The 18,448-nt window shown below is 45.4% G+C and overlaps 1 protein-coding gene across 1 annotated transcript; it reads left to right on the top strand.

Annotated features, from left to right (window-relative positions):
* The first annotated feature begins 22 nt into the window (after positions 1-22).
* Positions 23-6,231, top strand: NDUFA8 (NADH:ubiquinone oxidoreductase subunit A8). Its single transcript, XM_070758602.1, is given in 6 exon segments — positions 23-192; positions 1,633-1,796; positions 2,672-2,837; positions 5,984-6,004; positions 6,006-6,099; positions 6,102-6,231. Coding segments are annotated over 6 exon segments (516 nt in total). The 5' UTR covers positions 23-141; the 3' UTR covers positions 6,122-6,231.
* The last annotated feature ends 12,217 nt before the right edge of the window (positions 6,232-18,448 follow it).

The raw sequence follows: 18,448 nt of genomic DNA, 5'->3' as shown, positions 1-18,448 counted from the left end.
TCTCGGGCGGAGAGGGCAACCAGAGAGGGCTTCCGCGCCTGCGTGGGCGGCGGAGCATGCGCGGTGGCGGCCTGAGGCCCTGTGGCAGTGCCGGGAGTCGGCGGCGAAGGGGAATTCAAGGTGTGCGGCGCTTCTCCGGCCATGTCGGGGGTGATAGAGATACCCTTGGCCGAGGAGCTGGACATTCCGGAGGTGAGCCGCCCCCCGTGCTCTCCGGAGCCCTCCTGCCTCAGTTTCCCCACTTGCTTGACCTCCCGTGACCTCTGACCCCCGGCCAGGGTTGACCTCCCCAAGCCCTTCTGGAGGGGGGGGGGTCACTCTTCCCCGGGGGTCAGTCCAGCCCCCCCCCCTTGAAGCTTCTTCCACCCTCCCACTCTTTAAGCAATACACATATATACATATACTGTATAAGCAAGCAAGCTTTTTGCTATATATATATTTGCTATATATATAAGCCTGCTTATTTATATGTATATATTGCAAAAAAGCTTCCATATATATATATATATGGAAGCTTTTTTGCAATATATAATAAATAAGCAAGCTTTTTTGCAATAGATATATACTGTATATAAATAAATAAGCAAGCTTTTTGCAATAGGTGTGTGTGTGTGTGAATATATATATATACATACATACAGACACACACACACACATATAAGCTTTTTTGCAAAAAAATATTTAAAATAAATTAGCAAGCCTTTTGCAAAAAATTAAATAAATAAACAACATTTTTTTTACAAAAAGTTGTTGTTGTTGTTGTTGTTCTTCTTCTTCTTCTTCTTCTTCTTCTTATTATTATTATTATTATTATTATTTATTAGATTTGTATGCCGCCCCTCTCCGGAGACTCGAAGTGGAGTTATATAAATAAACAAATAAGCAAGCCTTATTTTTTTTTGGCAAAAAATAATTCATCTCCAGTTTCAGAGCTTTTGAGTTTTGTCCTCCTCCCCTCACGCAATTGACAACCAAGCATGAAGCAAATTGCCCTGGCTAAGATGAGATGGAGCCCCATAAATTTGCAAGCAAAGAAAGAAACAGAAATAAATTAAAAAACAAAAACAGACAATTCCCCCCCCCCAAACCCAGAACAACCCCCCACATTTGTTACCTGGACTTTCAGCACTTAAAAGTTTGGTCCTCTTAGCACTGATTAGTCCCATGGGATTGGGTTGTGAAATAAATTTGACAACCATCAGGGAGATTATATAGTTGAAGAAGTTGGGGTGGAATAAAGTAAGAATTGATGAGGAGCCAGGCTGGGCCTTCTGGGTACTTGTGAATTTTATTCATTTGTCCAATTTATATAACTGCCCATCTCACTCAGGCTGCACAGGAGAGAGGAAAAGGAAGCCTATGAAAACTGCAGGGGCAAATATAAAAGTTCACAGCAATATTAATTATTATTATTTATTAGATTTGTATGCTGCCCCTCTTCTTAAAATATAAACAAATGAATAAATGTCCTAAATATTGTAGCCCAGTTGAGATCCCCCTCCCTACTAGGGAAGAGGGGATGAGCTGAGACTTCTGGTTTTGACCACCTCTTCCCCCCTCTCTCTTTATCCGTGTGACGAAAGGTTGATGGCCTCCAAGATGGCAGTGTTGACTTCCTTGCTTGCTCCTCAGATACCGGTTGGCTCTGCTGTCCTGAAGGCGGGGGCCCACCACTACGGCTCCCAGTGTGACCAGATCAACAAGGAGTTCATGCTGTGCCGCTGGGAGGAGAGAGACCCACGGAAGTGCTTGAAGGAAGGCCGGGCCGTCAGCCAGTGCGCCCTGGATTTTTTCAAGTGAGCCGGGCACAGGGGAGGGCTCTGGGACCCCTGGAGGGGGGGGACGTTCGTAGTTCAGGTTCAGATGGGCATTTTTGTCCAAGTGGTGTGAAAAGTCTGTTCAAAGGATGTCCACTGATCCGAGCAAAGCTGCATTCCACAATTGGCCAGTGGAGATATTGTCAATGTCAATGAAGTTCTTAGTGGGGCTCCAGATGTTTTGGAGTTGCACCCGTGTTGTTATTATTTAATGCACCTGTCTTCTGCCTTATTCTGCCTGGGTGTCTCATATTTCAGATTATTATTATTATTACCATTATTATTATTATTATTATTATTATTATTATTATTATTATTATTATTATTAAGATTTGTATGCCGCCCTTCTCCGAAAACCTGGGGCAGCTCATAGAGTAAATATAAAAACACAGTGTACAGTACAAATCTATTACATTAAACAACTATAGCTAAGAATGGTCTTGGTCAACCTTTTTTTCGGTTAACCGAATGCAGTGGCCTCATAGAAGCATAGACTGACGGCAGAAAAAGACCTCCTGGTCCACCTAGTCTGCCCTTATACTATTTCCTGTAGTTTATCTTAGGATGGATCTATGTTTAGCCCAGGCATGTTTAAATTCAGTTACGGTGGATTGACCAACCACGTCTGCTGGAAGTTTGTTCCAAGCATCAACTACTCTTTCCGTCAAATCATATTTTCTCAGGTTGCTTCTGATCTTTCCCCCAACTGACCTCAGATTGTGTCCCCTTGTTCTTGGGTTCACTTCCCTATTGAAACTACTTCCCTCCTGAACCTTATTGAACCCTTTCACGTATTTAAATGTTTCAGTCATGTCCCCCCCCCCCTTTTCCCTTCTCTCCTCCGGTTTTTACAGGCAGGTCAAGCTGCATTGTGCCGAGCCCTTCAACCAGTACTGGAACTGTGTGGACAACTGCAACATGTTGAAGCTGCGGCACTGTCGGAAGCAGCAGGCGGCCTTCGATGACTGCGTGTTCGAGAAGCTGGGCTGGGTGAGGCCAGAGCTGGGCCAGCTGTCACAGGTAACCCAAACACCTTCCGTGCCTCTCTCCCAGGCGTCTCCTAATGGTCAGCAGACCCAAGTGCTCGTTGCTCCGTTCCCACCGTCTCTCCTCCCTCCCTTCCCATTGCAACTCTGAACATGGGGCAAGGCTGGAGTTGACTCCCCTCTTTGTTGTGGTGCATGAGGCTGTGGAGCAGGGCCAGATTAAACCGGCCCTTTGAGAGGACGGCAGGGTTCTGGGAGGCGAAGGCCAGGAGTCTAAACTCCCCTGTTTCTGGTCCTGCTTCCCCAGGGGTCAGCAACTTTAAACAACTGCAGGAAAAAAACAACGGCTGCCAATCTGCCTTCCACTGCATGAGTCAAAAAGAGGGCAGTGAAAATATTGACTGACCCCTCACATCCTGGACACAAACAGTGTCAACCCCTACCCAACGGAGCCCTGCACACCAAGACAACTAGACACAAGTAGAGTTTCCCCCCGAACGCCATTACTCTGCTAAACAAATAATTCCCTCAACACTGTCAAACTTTTTACTAAGTCTGCACTTCTATTCTATTAGTTTTTTCCCCATCATTCCTCTCAGCCATCTCCTCCCACTTAGGAGGGTAACTTGTTGCTTGCATCCTAAGATTTTTATTAATATTGATTGTTTCTTCATTGCTTATTTGACCCCTAGGACAATCATTAAGTGTTGGACCTCATGATTCTTGGCAAATGTCTCTTTTTTCTTTTATGGACACTGAGAGCATCTGCACCAAAGACAAATTCCTTGTGTGGCCAATCACACCTGGGCAAGAAAGAATTCTATTCTATTCTACTCTATCCTATCCTATTCTATCCTATAGAGCCACAAAAGACCTACCTGGAAGTTACCCGTTCAATTATGGAGCCGACCGGAGGGCCATAGAGTCTCCTCCTAGTGCGGCGTCTTTTCCCCTCTGCCGGCTGGAAGTCCAGTTTCCCCAACCATAGAGTCTCCTCCGAGCACGGCGTCTTCCCTTAAAAACAAAAAATTCTTTATTAAGTTTCTACATATAAAAATAGAAAGAAAAGAAAAAAAATTAAACAACCAAATCATACAAAGAAAAAAAGAAAGAAAAAACAAGAAAAACAGACAGGTGAACATCTAAACTTGAACAACATATAAAACATATTCAGTTACAGTAGTGTTCTTTAAATGCACATAGACGTAGTTATTTGCTTTATTTATTTACTTAGTGTATTTATATGCCGCTTACTCCAAACGGACTCTGAGCGTCTAACAATCGGAGTAAATAGAACAATACAATACAACAATAAAAACAGTTAAAATCTAATAATAAATCTCTCATCCAAACATGGAAAATAATTAAAAAAAAACCCAATATATTAAGGTACCAGAATGGGTCTCACCAATAGAATTAACATACCATCCAAATTTAATCGGGCCCCATAACACAATTAGATATAAAGAATTATTGGATCAGCAAATGAATATAAAAACAAAGGAAGAATTGGAACAAAATGGTAAGAAATTACATTGGTGGACATACCTACAATTAAAAGGTGCATATCAAAAAGACAAAAGGGAATATGGTTTTCAGATGGGGAGAGGTGAATTGGACAGGACACTACTAAAAAATGAAGAAAAATTAATTGGCAAAATATACAAATGTTTGATTTGTTATGAGACAGAAGTGGAAATCGTAAAAGAAAGTCTGATAAGCTGGGGAATGAATTTTGGCTACACAATTGAATTAGAAAAATGGGAAAAATTATGGACTAATAATTGGCAGGTGACAAAATCGACCGCATTCAAGGAAAACCAATTAAAAATGTTTTACAGGTGGCACATCACCAGAAAGATTGTCCAAAATGTTCCCAAGAACCTCTCCATTACGCTGGAAGTGCAAAAAAGAAAGAGGCACGTTCTACCACCAACGGTGGACATGCGTACAAGCTAAAAATTTCTGGAATAAAATAACAAACTGGTTAAAAGAAATAGTAAAAAAGAGATTGAAAAAAAAACCAGAATTATATTTATTGGGTATTTTCAATAAAAAAAATAGAAAAAGAAGTAAGATACTTAATTATACACATACTAACAGCTGCCAGAATAGTATATGCCCAACAATGGGAAATAGACAAACCACCAGAAGAAAATATAGTAATTAAAAAAATATTGGACTGTGCGGAGATGGACAGGCTATCTAAAAGATTAGAGGGAAAAAAGATTCAGATTATTATAAAATATGGGCAAAATTTTATGATTGGTTAAAGAAAAGAGCAACAAAGAAATAAATAAAATTTATGCAAAGCAACAGGTTGAATAAAAGAATTGAAAAATTAATACTATGTGAAAGGAAGAAGTAAAATTCTCTGATCAAACACCTAAAAAGTGGGGAAACTTTCATTTCCCAAATGTTGTATGTGTATCTTTTTGTGTATGTTCTTTCTTTTTTATGTTATATTTGAAAAAAACAAATAAATAAAATAAAAAATAAGAACGCCTCTAAAAAAAAATAAAAAAAATTAAAATCTAATAATAAAAGTCAATAATAACAGTAATATAAAAAACAAATTCATACTTATAATCAGCCTAATTCCAGGCCTGCCGGAAAAACCCAGGTCTTAACGGCTTTCCGGAAGACCGGTAGGGTGGAGATAATGTGGATCTCTGGAGGCAGTTGCTTCCAAAGGGTCGGAGCCACCACAGAGAAGGCTCTACCCCAAGATCCCGCCAGCCGACATTGTTTGGCGGATGTGACCTGGAGAAGGCGACTCTGTGGGACACTTACTGGACGCAGCGAGGTATGAGGGAGGAGGCGGTGCCGTAAATAGTCTGGCCCTGAGCCATTTAGGTCTTTAAAGCCGATAACCGACACCTTGAATTGCGTCCGGAGACTGAGTGGTGGCCAAGGCAGCGCGCGGAAAGTTGGAGTAATCAATGGAGTAATCAAACTTACCATCAATTAATATTTTCTCTCACTACGTGTATTTATTTGTTATATGGAAGACATAACTGGTCAACCGCACTGTTGACTTTTACTGACCAGCCACAGCAGAGGGATGGAAGGGCCACCTGTGGCTCTGGAGCCGTGAGTTGCTGACCCCTGGGTCGCTGACGGAGCTGGCAGTTTTGCAGGTGAGTTGCTGACCTCCCCTTGTGATTCCACCCTTTCCAGACCACTAAAGTGAAGACCGACGCGCCCCTCCGCCGAGAACCCCTGCCATTCCCGGCCGAGACCAACCCCCAACCTGCCAACGGAAGGCGAATACAAGCCTGCGAAATACGGCAACCGAGGTACATCTGGAGTTGGTAGAGGGGAAAGAATTGGCAGCTCTGCACAGGGTGGACCGTGGATGGCTCTTCGTTGGTGTTGCGTGGCTCTTTATCTGTACTCAACGGTCATTAAATGCATCGTCTTCGAGAGGTCCGATGTTGTGTGTTTGTTTGAAATATAAAAAGTAGAGAAATATTCTCTCGGATTCTGGAATAAATCTCCTTGGGGAGCAGTGAGGAAGGCGTCTAATGTGATTTAAGGGCATTATTATGGATTTTCTTAATAATACCTCCCCTTGGGCAAAGTAAGGTGACCCCTATGTCTCCTCCCCTGTCTGATTTTGGACTTTCTAAGCGTTGTCTCGGTCATTTTGAGCCTTGGCTCTCAGTCCTTTTCACACAACCATTAATCCCAGGAGCCTCGGTGGGTTCTTTCGTTCTACGGTGGCATAATCTACATTTTTCTTCAGTGTTTCTGGGATCCCTACAGTGAAGTCCTGTATTTCCACCTCCTCCCTAAGATTCAAGGTTCTATTTCTGTGAATCCATTTTAACTGACATTCAGATTTCCAACTGCTCTCATCTTGGTTGGGAATACTCCCACCATGCTCTCTGGTGCTGCTGAAAGGTTCCTCCCTCCCTCTTCCCTCTCTCTGTGTCCATTAAACCTCCTTTAACTTCTTGTAAATCGACACGAGCTTTGTCAGTCTGTAATAATTCTTTGCAGTCAAAAACGCCATCGGAGGCAATGGGCTACGTTCAAGGGGTAGGCCACGTTGGCTCTTCTATGATTTGTGGACTTCAACTCCCAGAATTCATGAGCCAATCAGGCTAGCTCAGGAATTCTGGGAGTTGAAGTAGAAGAGCCAACTTTGCCTACCAATATTCTAGCCCAACCCCCTGCCCAAGATCATAGAATCCTAGGGCTGGAAGGGACATTGGAGGTCTTCTAGTCTAGGGGCAGGCCAAGTAGGCTCTTCTATGACCTGTGGACGTCAACTCCCAGAATTCATGAGCCAGTCATGCTAGCTCAGGGATTCTGGGAGTTGAAGTCCACAGGTCCAACTTTGCCTACCCCTGGGCTAAACCATTTTGTGCAGGGGGTTGGGCTAGAAGACCTCCAAGGTCCTTTCCAACTCGGTCATTCCGTGTTCTGTCAACTTAACAAAGTTTAAAGTTAGAAAATAGCATTTACTGTTGTTAGCCACCCCGAGTCTGCGGAGAGGGGCGGCATACAAATTTGATTAATAAAATAAGTAAGTAAGTAAGTAAGTAAGTAAGTAAGTAAGTAAGTAAGTAAGTAAATAAATAAATAAATAAATAAGTAAGTAAGTAAATAAATTACACTGATGGTTGGTTGCCCTGGAGACTCCCTCAGTTTGCTGGGCTGTAAAAACCAGCAAAAACCAGTTGTTATTCCTCCCAGTTCTGCAGCTGTTTGGTCAAGCTCCTCGGACGAAGGGGAGACCACGGAGTCTTGGGGTGGAAGCCTGCGGCCGACATAATGAACAAGGTATAGACGGGCAAGTATTTCCGTGATTTCGGTAGTTCTCGGTCCCTTCGCTGGTGCGTGTCTGCTCCAGATATACCGTTGCCTCGTTCTGCTCTTGACCGTGGGTCAAAGCGCCCGAAATGTACACAGCTCCGTTGCAGCCTCTGGAAAATATAAATAAAACACAGGTAATTAAGAATCTGCACACGGCTTAGATAAAACATTCGGCCCTCACGTACAAACGGTCTGATGTCCTTGATATAACGTTTGTGTGTGTGTGTCTCTGTGTCTATATATTGGCGTGATTATTTTTCATTATCTTAGGTATATATTTACATGGTTTGCATCCTGCCGTTTTGCCCACAGGTCATTCGAGGCGGCCTTTCCTCTGAGAAGGATTCCATCTGGCGGGCATAGCTTTGGGGGGACTTTGAAACCCCACCAAAGTGGACAGCCTCCCAGGGTCAGCCTAATTGATGGGGAGAGGCGTTGAGAATGTCTCTTTCCTGGCTTTGGAATTGGGATCTGCACTCAAAAACCTAGAAGATTGATGGCAGAAAAAGACCTCATGGTCCATCTAATCTGCCCTTCTACTATTTCCTATATTTTTATCTTAGGATGGATCTATGTTTATCCCAGGCAGGTTTCAATCCAGTTCCTGTGGATTTACCAACCGCGTCTGCTGGGAGTTTGTTCCAAGCATCTACTACTCTTTCAGTCAAATCATATTTTCTCATGCTGCTTCTGATCTTTCCGCCAACTGACCTCAGATTGTGCCCCCCTTGTTCTTGGGTTCACTTTCCTATTAAAAACACTTCCCTCCTGGACCTTATTTAACCCTTTAACATATTTAAATGTTTCCATCCTGTCCCCCTTTGCCTGATAAGTTTTATGCTGAAGACCTTCCACCCTTTTTGTAGCCCGTCTTTGGACCCCTTCAATTTGATCCATATCTCTTTTTGTAGGTGAGGTCTCCAGAACTGGACACAGTATTATTCCAAATGGGGTTTCACCAGCGCTCTGTACAGCGGGGTCACCATCACCCGCTTCCTCCTTCCTCCCCCAGGACCGGAGCCCCTCTGTTGCTTGCTCCACTGTGCATCGGGGGGGGGGGAGGCAGAGAGGTCGAAAGCTTCCCCTCCGTCCGTCCCTGTTTAGAAGGACACGTCATAGAAACCTAGAAGATTGACGGCAGAAAAAGACCTCCTGGTCCATCTCGTCTGCCCTTATACTATTTCTTATATTTTATCTTAGGATGGATATATGTTCATCCCAGGCAAGTTTAAATTCAGTTCCTGTGGATTGACCAGCCACGTCTGCTGGGCGTTTGTTCCAAGTCCACCCTCCTCCCCGCCTGCCCTGCTGTCTCCGTGGCCGGTAGTCTTCCTCCCCCCTTTTCCTTCCCGAGGTTGGCCCCCGTGGAGGCTCCCGCTGACCCTTCGCCTTCCTGTGTTTAGCCAAGAGGGTGGGCTGCCCACCGGCTCCTGCGGCCTCACCCGGCCACGCCTTGGGTGCGGTGCCTTCGGGAAGGGGCACACGGCTGGGGTCAGGACCGGCGGTTGGAGGCTTCCTGATGGCTGGACGCCCGTCACACCCGGTCCTCTTTATCTGCGTGTAGACACAGCACAACTAGTGTCGCTTAAGGCCTTGTTCCACCTTGTTGCCTAGGGCAGTGTTTCCCAACCTTGGCCACTTGAAGATATCTGGACTTCAACTCCCAGAATTCCCCAGCCAGCGAACACCCCTAATTTAAAAACCATGCAACACACGGATAGCAAACATAAAACTATAAAAGCCTGGGGAGAGATGTCTCAATTCCCCCATGCCTGGTGTAATTTGCAAAAGACGAGGGTGGGGGCAGTTCTGATCTCTGGGGGGGGAGTTGATTCCAGAGGGCCGGGGCTGCCACAGAGAAGGCTCTTTTTCTGGGGCCCGCCAGACGACATTGTTTAGTCGACAGGACGCGGAGAAGGCCAACTCTGTGGGACCTGATCGGCTCTAGCAAGCCAGAATTCCCTGCGCTGGAGCCTGGATTGAGGCTGCAACCTGGGTCCCCAGTTTCCAAACCCTGCAGCGGCCGCCTCCTCCTTGGGAGATGGGGAGGCTCATTGGGCATGCAAACCTTGACCCTTCTGGAGAGCGTCTTGCAAAAGGAGGATGTGGGGGGGGGGGAGGAGAACTGCAACACCCCCCCCGAAACACCGGCGGTAATTCATGTAGTAACTATGGCAACGGGCACGTACATTTACATATTCTCCCTCTTAATCACGGGGCCATCCAAGACAACTCTTTGCCGCTTCTTCCGACATAATTTTGCTGTTTTCGTTTACGAACCCTGGGAGACACAGTCCCTTGGGCTTTGGCCTGGTTCCGAAGGAGGGCCCCCCCCACACGTATCGCCAAAAAAAGAAGAAGAAAAACCTGGGTGTTTTTTTCCCCCCTTCTCAGACTTTTCCTACCCAATTTCCCCCCCCCCCCTGAGTTTCCCTTGCCCACGAAAGGAATGTGTAGTTTCCAGACGGTGAGTAGGCATAATTGTTGGGAATGGAGTGGCAGTAAACTTTCTCAGTTGATTATAGCAATGGCATTTATATACCGTTTCCTATACTGCTTTCACAGCCTTCTCTAAGCGGTTTATAGACTCTGCCTCTTGCCCAACAATCCAGGTCCTCCTTTGACCCACTTAAGAAGGATGGGAGGCTGAGTCAACCTTGAGCAGGTGGTGAGATTCAAACCGCTGAACTACAGCTAGCAGTTAGCTAAAGGAGCCTGCAGTGCTGTACTCTAACCCCTGTGCCAACCTGGCTCAAAGATAGATAGATGGAGGGAGGGAGGGAGGGAGAGAGAGAATAGATGATAGATAGACGGACAGACAGACAGACAGATAGATGAGAGGGATGGAGGGATGGAGGGATGAAGGGAGAGAGAGAATAGATGATAGACAGACAGATGAGATGGATGGATAGAGGGATAGAGGGAGAGAGAGAATAGATGATAGATAGACAGATAGATGAGATGGAGGGATGGAGGGAGAGAGCGAATAGATGATAGACAGACAGACAGAGATGAGGATAGAGAGAAAGAAATATAGATAGATAGATAGATAGATAGATAGATAGATAGATATTAGAGATGAGGATAGATGTATATATATATATATATATAGAGAGAGATCGCATTAGCAATAGAATATAGACTTATATACCGCTTCCTTGTGCTTTTCCAGCCCTCTCTAAGTGGTTTACAGAGTCAGCCTCTTGCCCCCAACAATCCGGGTCCCTCATTTGACCCCACCTCGGAAGGATGGAAGGCTGAGTCAACCTGGAGACGGTGGTGAGATTTGAACTGCTGAATTACCACTAAATCTCATCAGTGTTTAGTTGAAGGAGCCTGCAGGGCTGCACTCTAACCACTGCACTATGCTGACTTATCCAATCTACAGAGAGGGGCGGCATACAAATCTAATTAATAAAATAAATAAAATAAATAAATAAACCTGGCATAGAGGTTTGTAGACTGGCACTGAGATATCCAAGTGCACCCTTGACCTGGAAGTGCCCAGGGGCCTTTGGACCAGTTTAGCTCAGTTCAGTTTACTTTATGGTCATTGCATGTGGTACAGCAAAATTAAATGCCATTTTGTCCCCAATTGTCCATGGGGATCTTGAGCAGAAAGAGGAGGAGCAAAACTCTCCCTTTCCCTTGACCCCCAACAAACGGGACCCAGAGGAACCCTGCCTGCCTCAACCCACAGAGAGGCGGCACTTGGACATCCATTTCAATCGCCACCTATGATACACTTGCATCCATGCATCTGTCTAATCCTGCCTTCAAGCTCTCCAGGCTGACAGCTGTCACGAACCCTTCTGGGAGTGAATGCCATCAACCAAGGTTCCTCTGGATGAAGAACATTTCCCTTTTATTAGTGCTCACTTTCTCACCCTATGAACTTTAGGTCCAGTATTGTGTGACGGAGAAAAGGATTTTTCTCCATCCACCTTTCTATCCCCATAGAAACATAGAAACAGAAAAAGACCTCATGGTCCATCTAGTCTGCCCTTATACTATTTCCTGTATTTTTACTTTTACAATGGATCTATTTTTTCCCAGGCATGTTTAAATTCAGTCACTGTGGATTTACCAACCACGTCTGCTGGAAGTTTGTTCCAAGGATCTACTACTCTTTCAGTCAAGTAATATTTTCTCACGTTGCTTTGATCTTTCCCCAACTAACTTCAGATTGTGTCCCCTTGTTCTTGGGTTCACTTTCCTATTAAAAACACTTCCCTCCTGAACCTTATTTAACCCTTTCACACATGTCCCTCCAGACTATACAGATTGAGTTCATTAAGTCTTTCCTGATACGTTTTATGCTTAAGACCTTCCACCCTTCTTGTAGCCCGTCTTTGGACCCGTTCAATTTTGTCAATATCTTTTTGTAGGTGAGGTCTTCAGAACTGGACACAGTATTATTCCAAACGTGGTCTCATCAGTGCTCTATATAAGGGGATCACAATCTCCCTCTTCCTGCTTGTTATACCACTAGCTATGCAGCCAAGCATCCTACTTGCTTTTCCTACTGCCCGACCACACTGCTCACCCATTTTGAGGACTGTCAGAAATCACTTCCCTAAATCCTTCTCTTCTGAAGTTTTTGCTAACACACGAACTGCCAATACAATAGTCAGATTGAGGATTCCTTTTCCCCAAGTGCATTATTTTACATTTGGAAACATTAAACTGCAGTTTCCATGCAGGATTTTATACACTTTGATCAAGTTGTGTCTTTTTATTTTACTTTGAAAAAAGGGTTTGCCTCCTTTCCTCCCCTTCTTTCGCAGAGTGGGGTTGAGAGCTCCTGCCACCCAAAGCCCCTGCCCTTTGCCCCCTGCTCATGACAGGCAGACCCTTCTCAGCCCCCTAAGGTGGGTGGCAATCGCCAGTCCCACTGTCCCCTGCCGTCTCCTCTGTCCGGCCTCTGCCCACCCTTGGAAATGCAAGCTAGCACGTTTGGGCCCAAGGCGGCGATGGCTTCCTCCTAGTTTGAAAACCCTTTTCCTCGCATTAATCTCTCTTTATTTTTATTTTGACAAATGCCTGTTTCCAGGAAGTTGGAGAGGTCAGCTCAGCATCTGTTGCTGGTTACGCTGAGCTGAGCCGAGCCGGGTGGGTGGGTGGGTGCCTTTGGAGAGGGGGGGTCCTCCTCTCTTGGCGGTTTCCAAAGCAACGGGGAGCAAAGTCATTTTTAAAGGAGGACGGCGGAGCTAATGAGGGCGATGAAAAGTCTCCTGGAAGTTGGAGCGGTATTTCACAAGGGGGCGAGGGGACCCCCCCCCTCTGTGGAACGATTGACCAAGAGAGGGGACGATGCCCACTCTGGGGACCCCACAGGTAGCATCTCAAAATCAGGGGAGAAGCCCAGACTTAGACCTAAGTCATCTCCAGGCAGGTTGCAGATTTTTCCCCTCTTGGTTCATGTAGCTGCCCGGTTTTTGTCGTCCTCTGTGTGAAATGTCGAAGAGAGACGCGTTGGTCATTGGAAGGGATGTCCAAGTGCCGCCTCTATGTTGGTTGAGGCAGGCAGGGTTCCCTGGGGTCCCATTTGTTGGGGGTCAGGGAAAAGGGAGGGTCTTGCCTTCTCCTTCTGCTCAAGATCCCCATGGACAATTGGGGGTCCACTGTGGCACACAGAATGCTGGACTCCATGGGCTTTGGCCCCATTCAGCAGGGCTCTTCTTAGGTTCTTATGTTCTCCTCCTGCTTGTAAGACCCAGCGGGAGTGGGCGGCATATAAATCAGATAAATTAAATATAATTAAATTAAATATAATTAAATTAAATATAATTAAATTAAATATAATTAAATTATATTAAATACCAGGAGAAATTTCCTGACAGTTAGAACAGTAGAATAGAAGTTGTGAAAGCTCCAACACTGGAAGATGTGGGATCACCATCTGTCTGAAGTAGTGTAGGGTTTCCTGCCTAAGCAAGGGGTTGGACTAGATGACCTCCAAGGTCCTTTCCAACTCTGTTGTTATTATTATTATTAATACACTGGAGCTAACCTGCCTACCGGATCCAATAGGAGGCTGGTTTAGCCCCGACCTGCCAAGGCTGGTGGGTTTGGGGTGGTTGGGATTATTATTATTATTATTATTATTATTATTATTATTATTATTATTACTATTATTGCAAAGATGTAACCAAAGACACTTTCTGGAGAGAGGAAAGACGGTGGTGGATGTGGTGCCAAGGTAAAGAGGCCTGGAGATTTATAGCGGAGGAAATACTTTCTCCGTCTCGCTGGACATTTCCAGCAGGAACAATAGCAGGTCCCGCCGTGCGAGCCAAGCTGAATGGGGTTGCGGGGGGGGGGGGGGAGGACTATGTGTGGTTATCGGTGTCTTTTCCTCGCCGTCCCCTCCCTTCCTGGAAATGGGAGATACCAAGTCCTCTCCTGGGTCCTCTGATGTGTAATCAGCAGGAATTGGAGCATCCGGACTTGGAAGGGGGAAAAAAACGTGGTAGTGGAGAGGATGTCAGCGGTGGTGATGGATGGGCCGGAGCAGGGCAAGACGCAGCTGGGTTGAGGGCCAAAACTTCAAGCATTGTCCATCGCCTCTATGGAGTTCTTGGCAAACTTGGCGAGTCTTCCCAGGGAAAAAAAAATCATCATTGCGACAAAATTCCCCTTGGCCGAAGTGTTTGAGGAGAGCGATGCCTCCGTGCCTCCAATCCTCCAGTACAGCTCATCTGTCCGGAATCCACACCACATTTCGGACATAAACACCCTAGAAAACATCCAGAGATACTTTACTAGAAGAGCCCTCCACTCGCAACAGAATCCCCTACGCAACTAGACTCACAATCCTAGGTTTAGAAAGCTTAGAACTACGTCGCCTTCAACACAACCTAAGCATAGCCCATAAAATCATCTGCTACAACATTCTTCCTGTCAACGACTACTTCACCTTCAACCACAACAACACACGAGCACACAACAGATAGAAACTTAAAATAAACCTCTCCAAACCTGACTGCAGGAAATACGACTTTAGTAACCAAGTAGTTGATGCATGGAACTCACTACTAGACTCTGTAGTATCATCTCCTAACCCCCAAAACTTTAGCCTTAGACTATCCACTGTTGACCTCTCCCGATTCCTCAGAGGTCAGTAAGGGGCGGGCATAAGTGCACCAGTTAGGAGGTTTCTCCTCAATTGCAGGCGGCTTCTCTCCTTGATTAGTTTCCATCCATTTTTTCTTTTCTTCTGCTGCTTTGTAAAGTAACTTGAGCCCCTTCTCTTTTTTTGGCAACTCCTCAAATTCTGGAACACTGCTATCATCTCTCCCCACCCCCCAAGTCTTCCTTTCCTCTCGACTTGCCATATCCAACACCGTCAAACTTTTTACTAAGTGCACTTCTATTTCTACGAGTTTTTCTCATCCTTCCTATCACCCTTTCCCTCCCACTTAGGACTGTAGGACTACAAGTTGTTGCTTGTATCCTAAGATTTTTATTACTATTGATTGCTTCTTCATTGCTTATTTGACCCCTATGACCATCATTAAGTGTTGTACCCCATGATTCTGGACAAATTTCTCTTTTTCTTTTATGTACACTGAGAGCATCTGCACCAAGACAAATTCCTCGTGTGTCCAATCACACTTGGCCAATAAAGAATCCTATTCTATTCTATTCTAATTTTCACCCTTCTCCAGTTTGTTTTTACTGCCATAAGATATGAGAGCTGGACAATGCCCACTTTCCAGCCAGGCTGTGGAAAGCCACATTATTATTATTATTATTATTATTATTATTATTATTATTATTATTATTATTATTATTAAGATTTGTATGCCGCCCCTCTCCGTAGACTCGAATTCCTGTCTGTGGATGGGGCATGGTTTCACTTCTGGGGTGTGCCTCTCTCTCTCCCCCTCTCTCCCCCCCTCCCCACAGCTCGTTCTTCCAAGTTCTGGCCCCTAACCCCATACTTGGGATATGAAATAATTATCCTAAGTGATCGGATTTTAATTAGACGGCGCAGCGGATGATTACCGTATTCCAAATTGGTGTGGAGTGCTTACTTATGTGCCAGACAAACTTGGTCTCTCTATTTTACCCGGTGGGTGGCCGCAAGACAATCAGGAAGCAATTAGTCTGGTTGGGGGCTGCACCGCTTGTGCCCACCGGGGAGCGTCTTGCGGCGGCGTTCCAGGACTGCGCCGGAGCCAGGCAGCCTTCGTCCTCCTCTTCTCTCCTCTCCTCTCCTCTCCTCTTCTCTTTTCCTCTCCTCTCTTTCTCCTCTCTTCTCTTCTTTCCTCTTCTCTCCTCTCTTTCTCCTTTCCTCTCCTCTTGTCCTCTCCTCTCTTCTCTTTCTCCTCTCTTTTCTTCTTTCTCCTCTCTTTCTCCTCTCCTTTTCTCTGTCTCTGACACTCTTTTTTTCTGCACCCTGCTACTCTGGAACAAGCCATCATTCTTGGCAGCAGACCACAATTCGCTCTGTCAATATTCATTTGGAAAGGAGGGGCTTGGCTAGTCCTGCCAGAAGGTTGTTGTATGGTTTCTGGAAGTGGGGGTCTGCTGAGAACCCCTTTGGAGGGGATGACTACAAGTCCCATCATTCCTGGCCTGCCTTAGTCATGAGCCTCGTTCTTCTCCTAGCAAGAGAGGGGGTGTTTCCTGTAACCATCTTTCAGGGCTAACATTTGTGTGCATACCATAAAAGGGCCCTGTATCTTGGCCCCAAGTCACAATTCACCCTGAGAATCCATTCAGTTGGGTCACTTTGAGTTTTGACATTGGACAAACCACAGGTCAGCACTGCCAACCACCTTGAGTGTTACCTGGAACCTTCACATTTTTCATATGCGTTTGGTCATAAATCTTAATTTGGGAGTTTTGCAGACTTCTGACATCACCCCCTCTGAAAAAAAAAGCCCTCCAGCACAGCCTTTCTCTATGCCAACTTCTTCTAAGAATTGTGTTGATATATACAATCCTCTCTTTTCAGCCATAAGAAACATAGAAGAATAGAAGACTGACAGCAGAAAAAGACCTCCTGGTCCATCTAGTCTATCCTGATACTATTTCCTGTATTTTATCTCAGGATGGATCTATGTTTATCCCAGGCATGTTTAAAATCAGTGTCTGTGGATTGACCAATCACATCTGCGGGAAGTTTGTTCTAAGCATCTACTACTCTTACAGTCAAATCATATTTTCTCACTTGGCTTCTGTTCTTTCCCCCAAATGACCTCAAATTGTGTCCCCTTGTTCTCTGTTCACTTTCCTATTAAAAACACTTCCCTCCTGAACCTTATTTAAACATTTAACGTATTTTAATGCTTTGATCGTGTGCCCCCCTTTCCCTTCTGTCCTCCAGACTATACAGATGGAGTTCATGGAGTCTTTCCTGGTCAGTTTTATGCTTAAGACCTTCCACCATTTTTGTAGCCCATCTTTGGACCCGTTCAATTTGATCCATCTCTTTTTGTAGGTGAGGTCTCCAGAACTGGACACAGTATTCCAAATGGGATCTCTCCAGTGCTCCATACAGGACTAGAAACTTTGAGGCATTGGCAAGTGTGCTTAGCTGACCTTTTGTGGGCTTTTATGACCTTCTAGACCAGATTATGCCTTCCACTGGAGAGGTTGCTTTGGTAGAAGTTTTATTTATTCCGTGCTCCTTGTCTTATCTGCAAAACTCTTGGGGCTTAAAGAAGCGAAGGTGGTGTTGCCCTAGGAAGGAACACTCCTGGGTGTGTAGGTGTGTTTGTTAGCAAACTGTCCCGGGCCCTTCAGAACCAGACAAAGGATGCATCAAAGCCTCTCCCCACGCGGATTGAGCTGATGGAAAGTGTAGTCCAACAGACCACCGAGTGGCTTTGGGAACAATGGGATGCTATATTTCTCTCCTCATTTCTCCCCTCCCCCCTCCAGTTCTCCCCCCTCCCATCTTTATCAAAAGTTGCCAACAACTTTTACCCCCTTTAAACACAAAAGAAACTTTCTCTTCTGGGTTGTGTGTGTGTGTGTGCATGTGTTTTTTTTTTTAATAGCAGAGATGCTCACTCCAGCGAAATGATTGGCAGACTCGAGAGCTAAGAGAAACCAAATTGTTTATATCCTAATGAATAGAATCTTGATTGCAGGATCCTGTCTGGAAAATTATAGTGCCTGAATGGAAGCCGTACAATTACATCTCCCGAAACGCTGCATATTCATTTCAACTGCTTTGCATAGAGATTAACGAGCACGCGCGCGCCCCCAAACGCAGGCTCTGAAATTAAAGCCAGCGCCGATTTGAGTCACAGGTTACCAACTCAAACGGCATTGTGGGGAGGCCGCGGAGTCTTTCAACCACCTGCGAGGATGTGGAGTGGCTTCATCCCGGGTGAATTTTGCTCCCTTTTTCTTCTTCTTAATTTTCCCCTCCCTCTTTTTCCAGTGCAAGGAAAAGATAATGAGATTATGTGGACGTATTTATCCGGTAGCCGCTTATTAGATGGAACCGTGTCTCTGTTCTGACCCTGTGGTGGTGAGCTCTTCGTTTCTGGGATGGGGAGGGTGAGACGGGGGCGCGAAACTCACTTTTCCTTCTCCGCTTTTCACATTTGAACTGGAAAATAAGCCGGTCATGTTCTAACTCCTGACCGTGCCCCCCTGCCTCCCTTGCCCACCCCCTCCCCGTGGCTCATCTCATCTCGGGGGTCTGCTCTGCATGCTGGGTGACCGTCCAGTGAGGATCGCTTCAGCTTCCCAGATAGATTTGATTGAAGGATGGATGGATTTGATTTGATTTCTATGTCATCCTTCTCCCAAGACTCAGGGCAGTGTCAGAAATACCTCTACCTAAGAACGCCTCTA

This window comes from Erythrolamprus reginae, chromosome 8 (genome assembly GCF_031021105.1).
Source record: "Erythrolamprus reginae isolate rEryReg1 chromosome 8, rEryReg1.hap1, whole genome shotgun sequence".
In the NCBI taxonomy this organism is placed as follows: Eukaryota; Metazoa; Chordata; class Lepidosauria; order Squamata; family Dipsadidae; genus Erythrolamprus; species Erythrolamprus reginae.
Note: the sequence above shows the minus strand (reverse complement) of the source record. Positions and strands in the feature narration are given on the sequence as shown.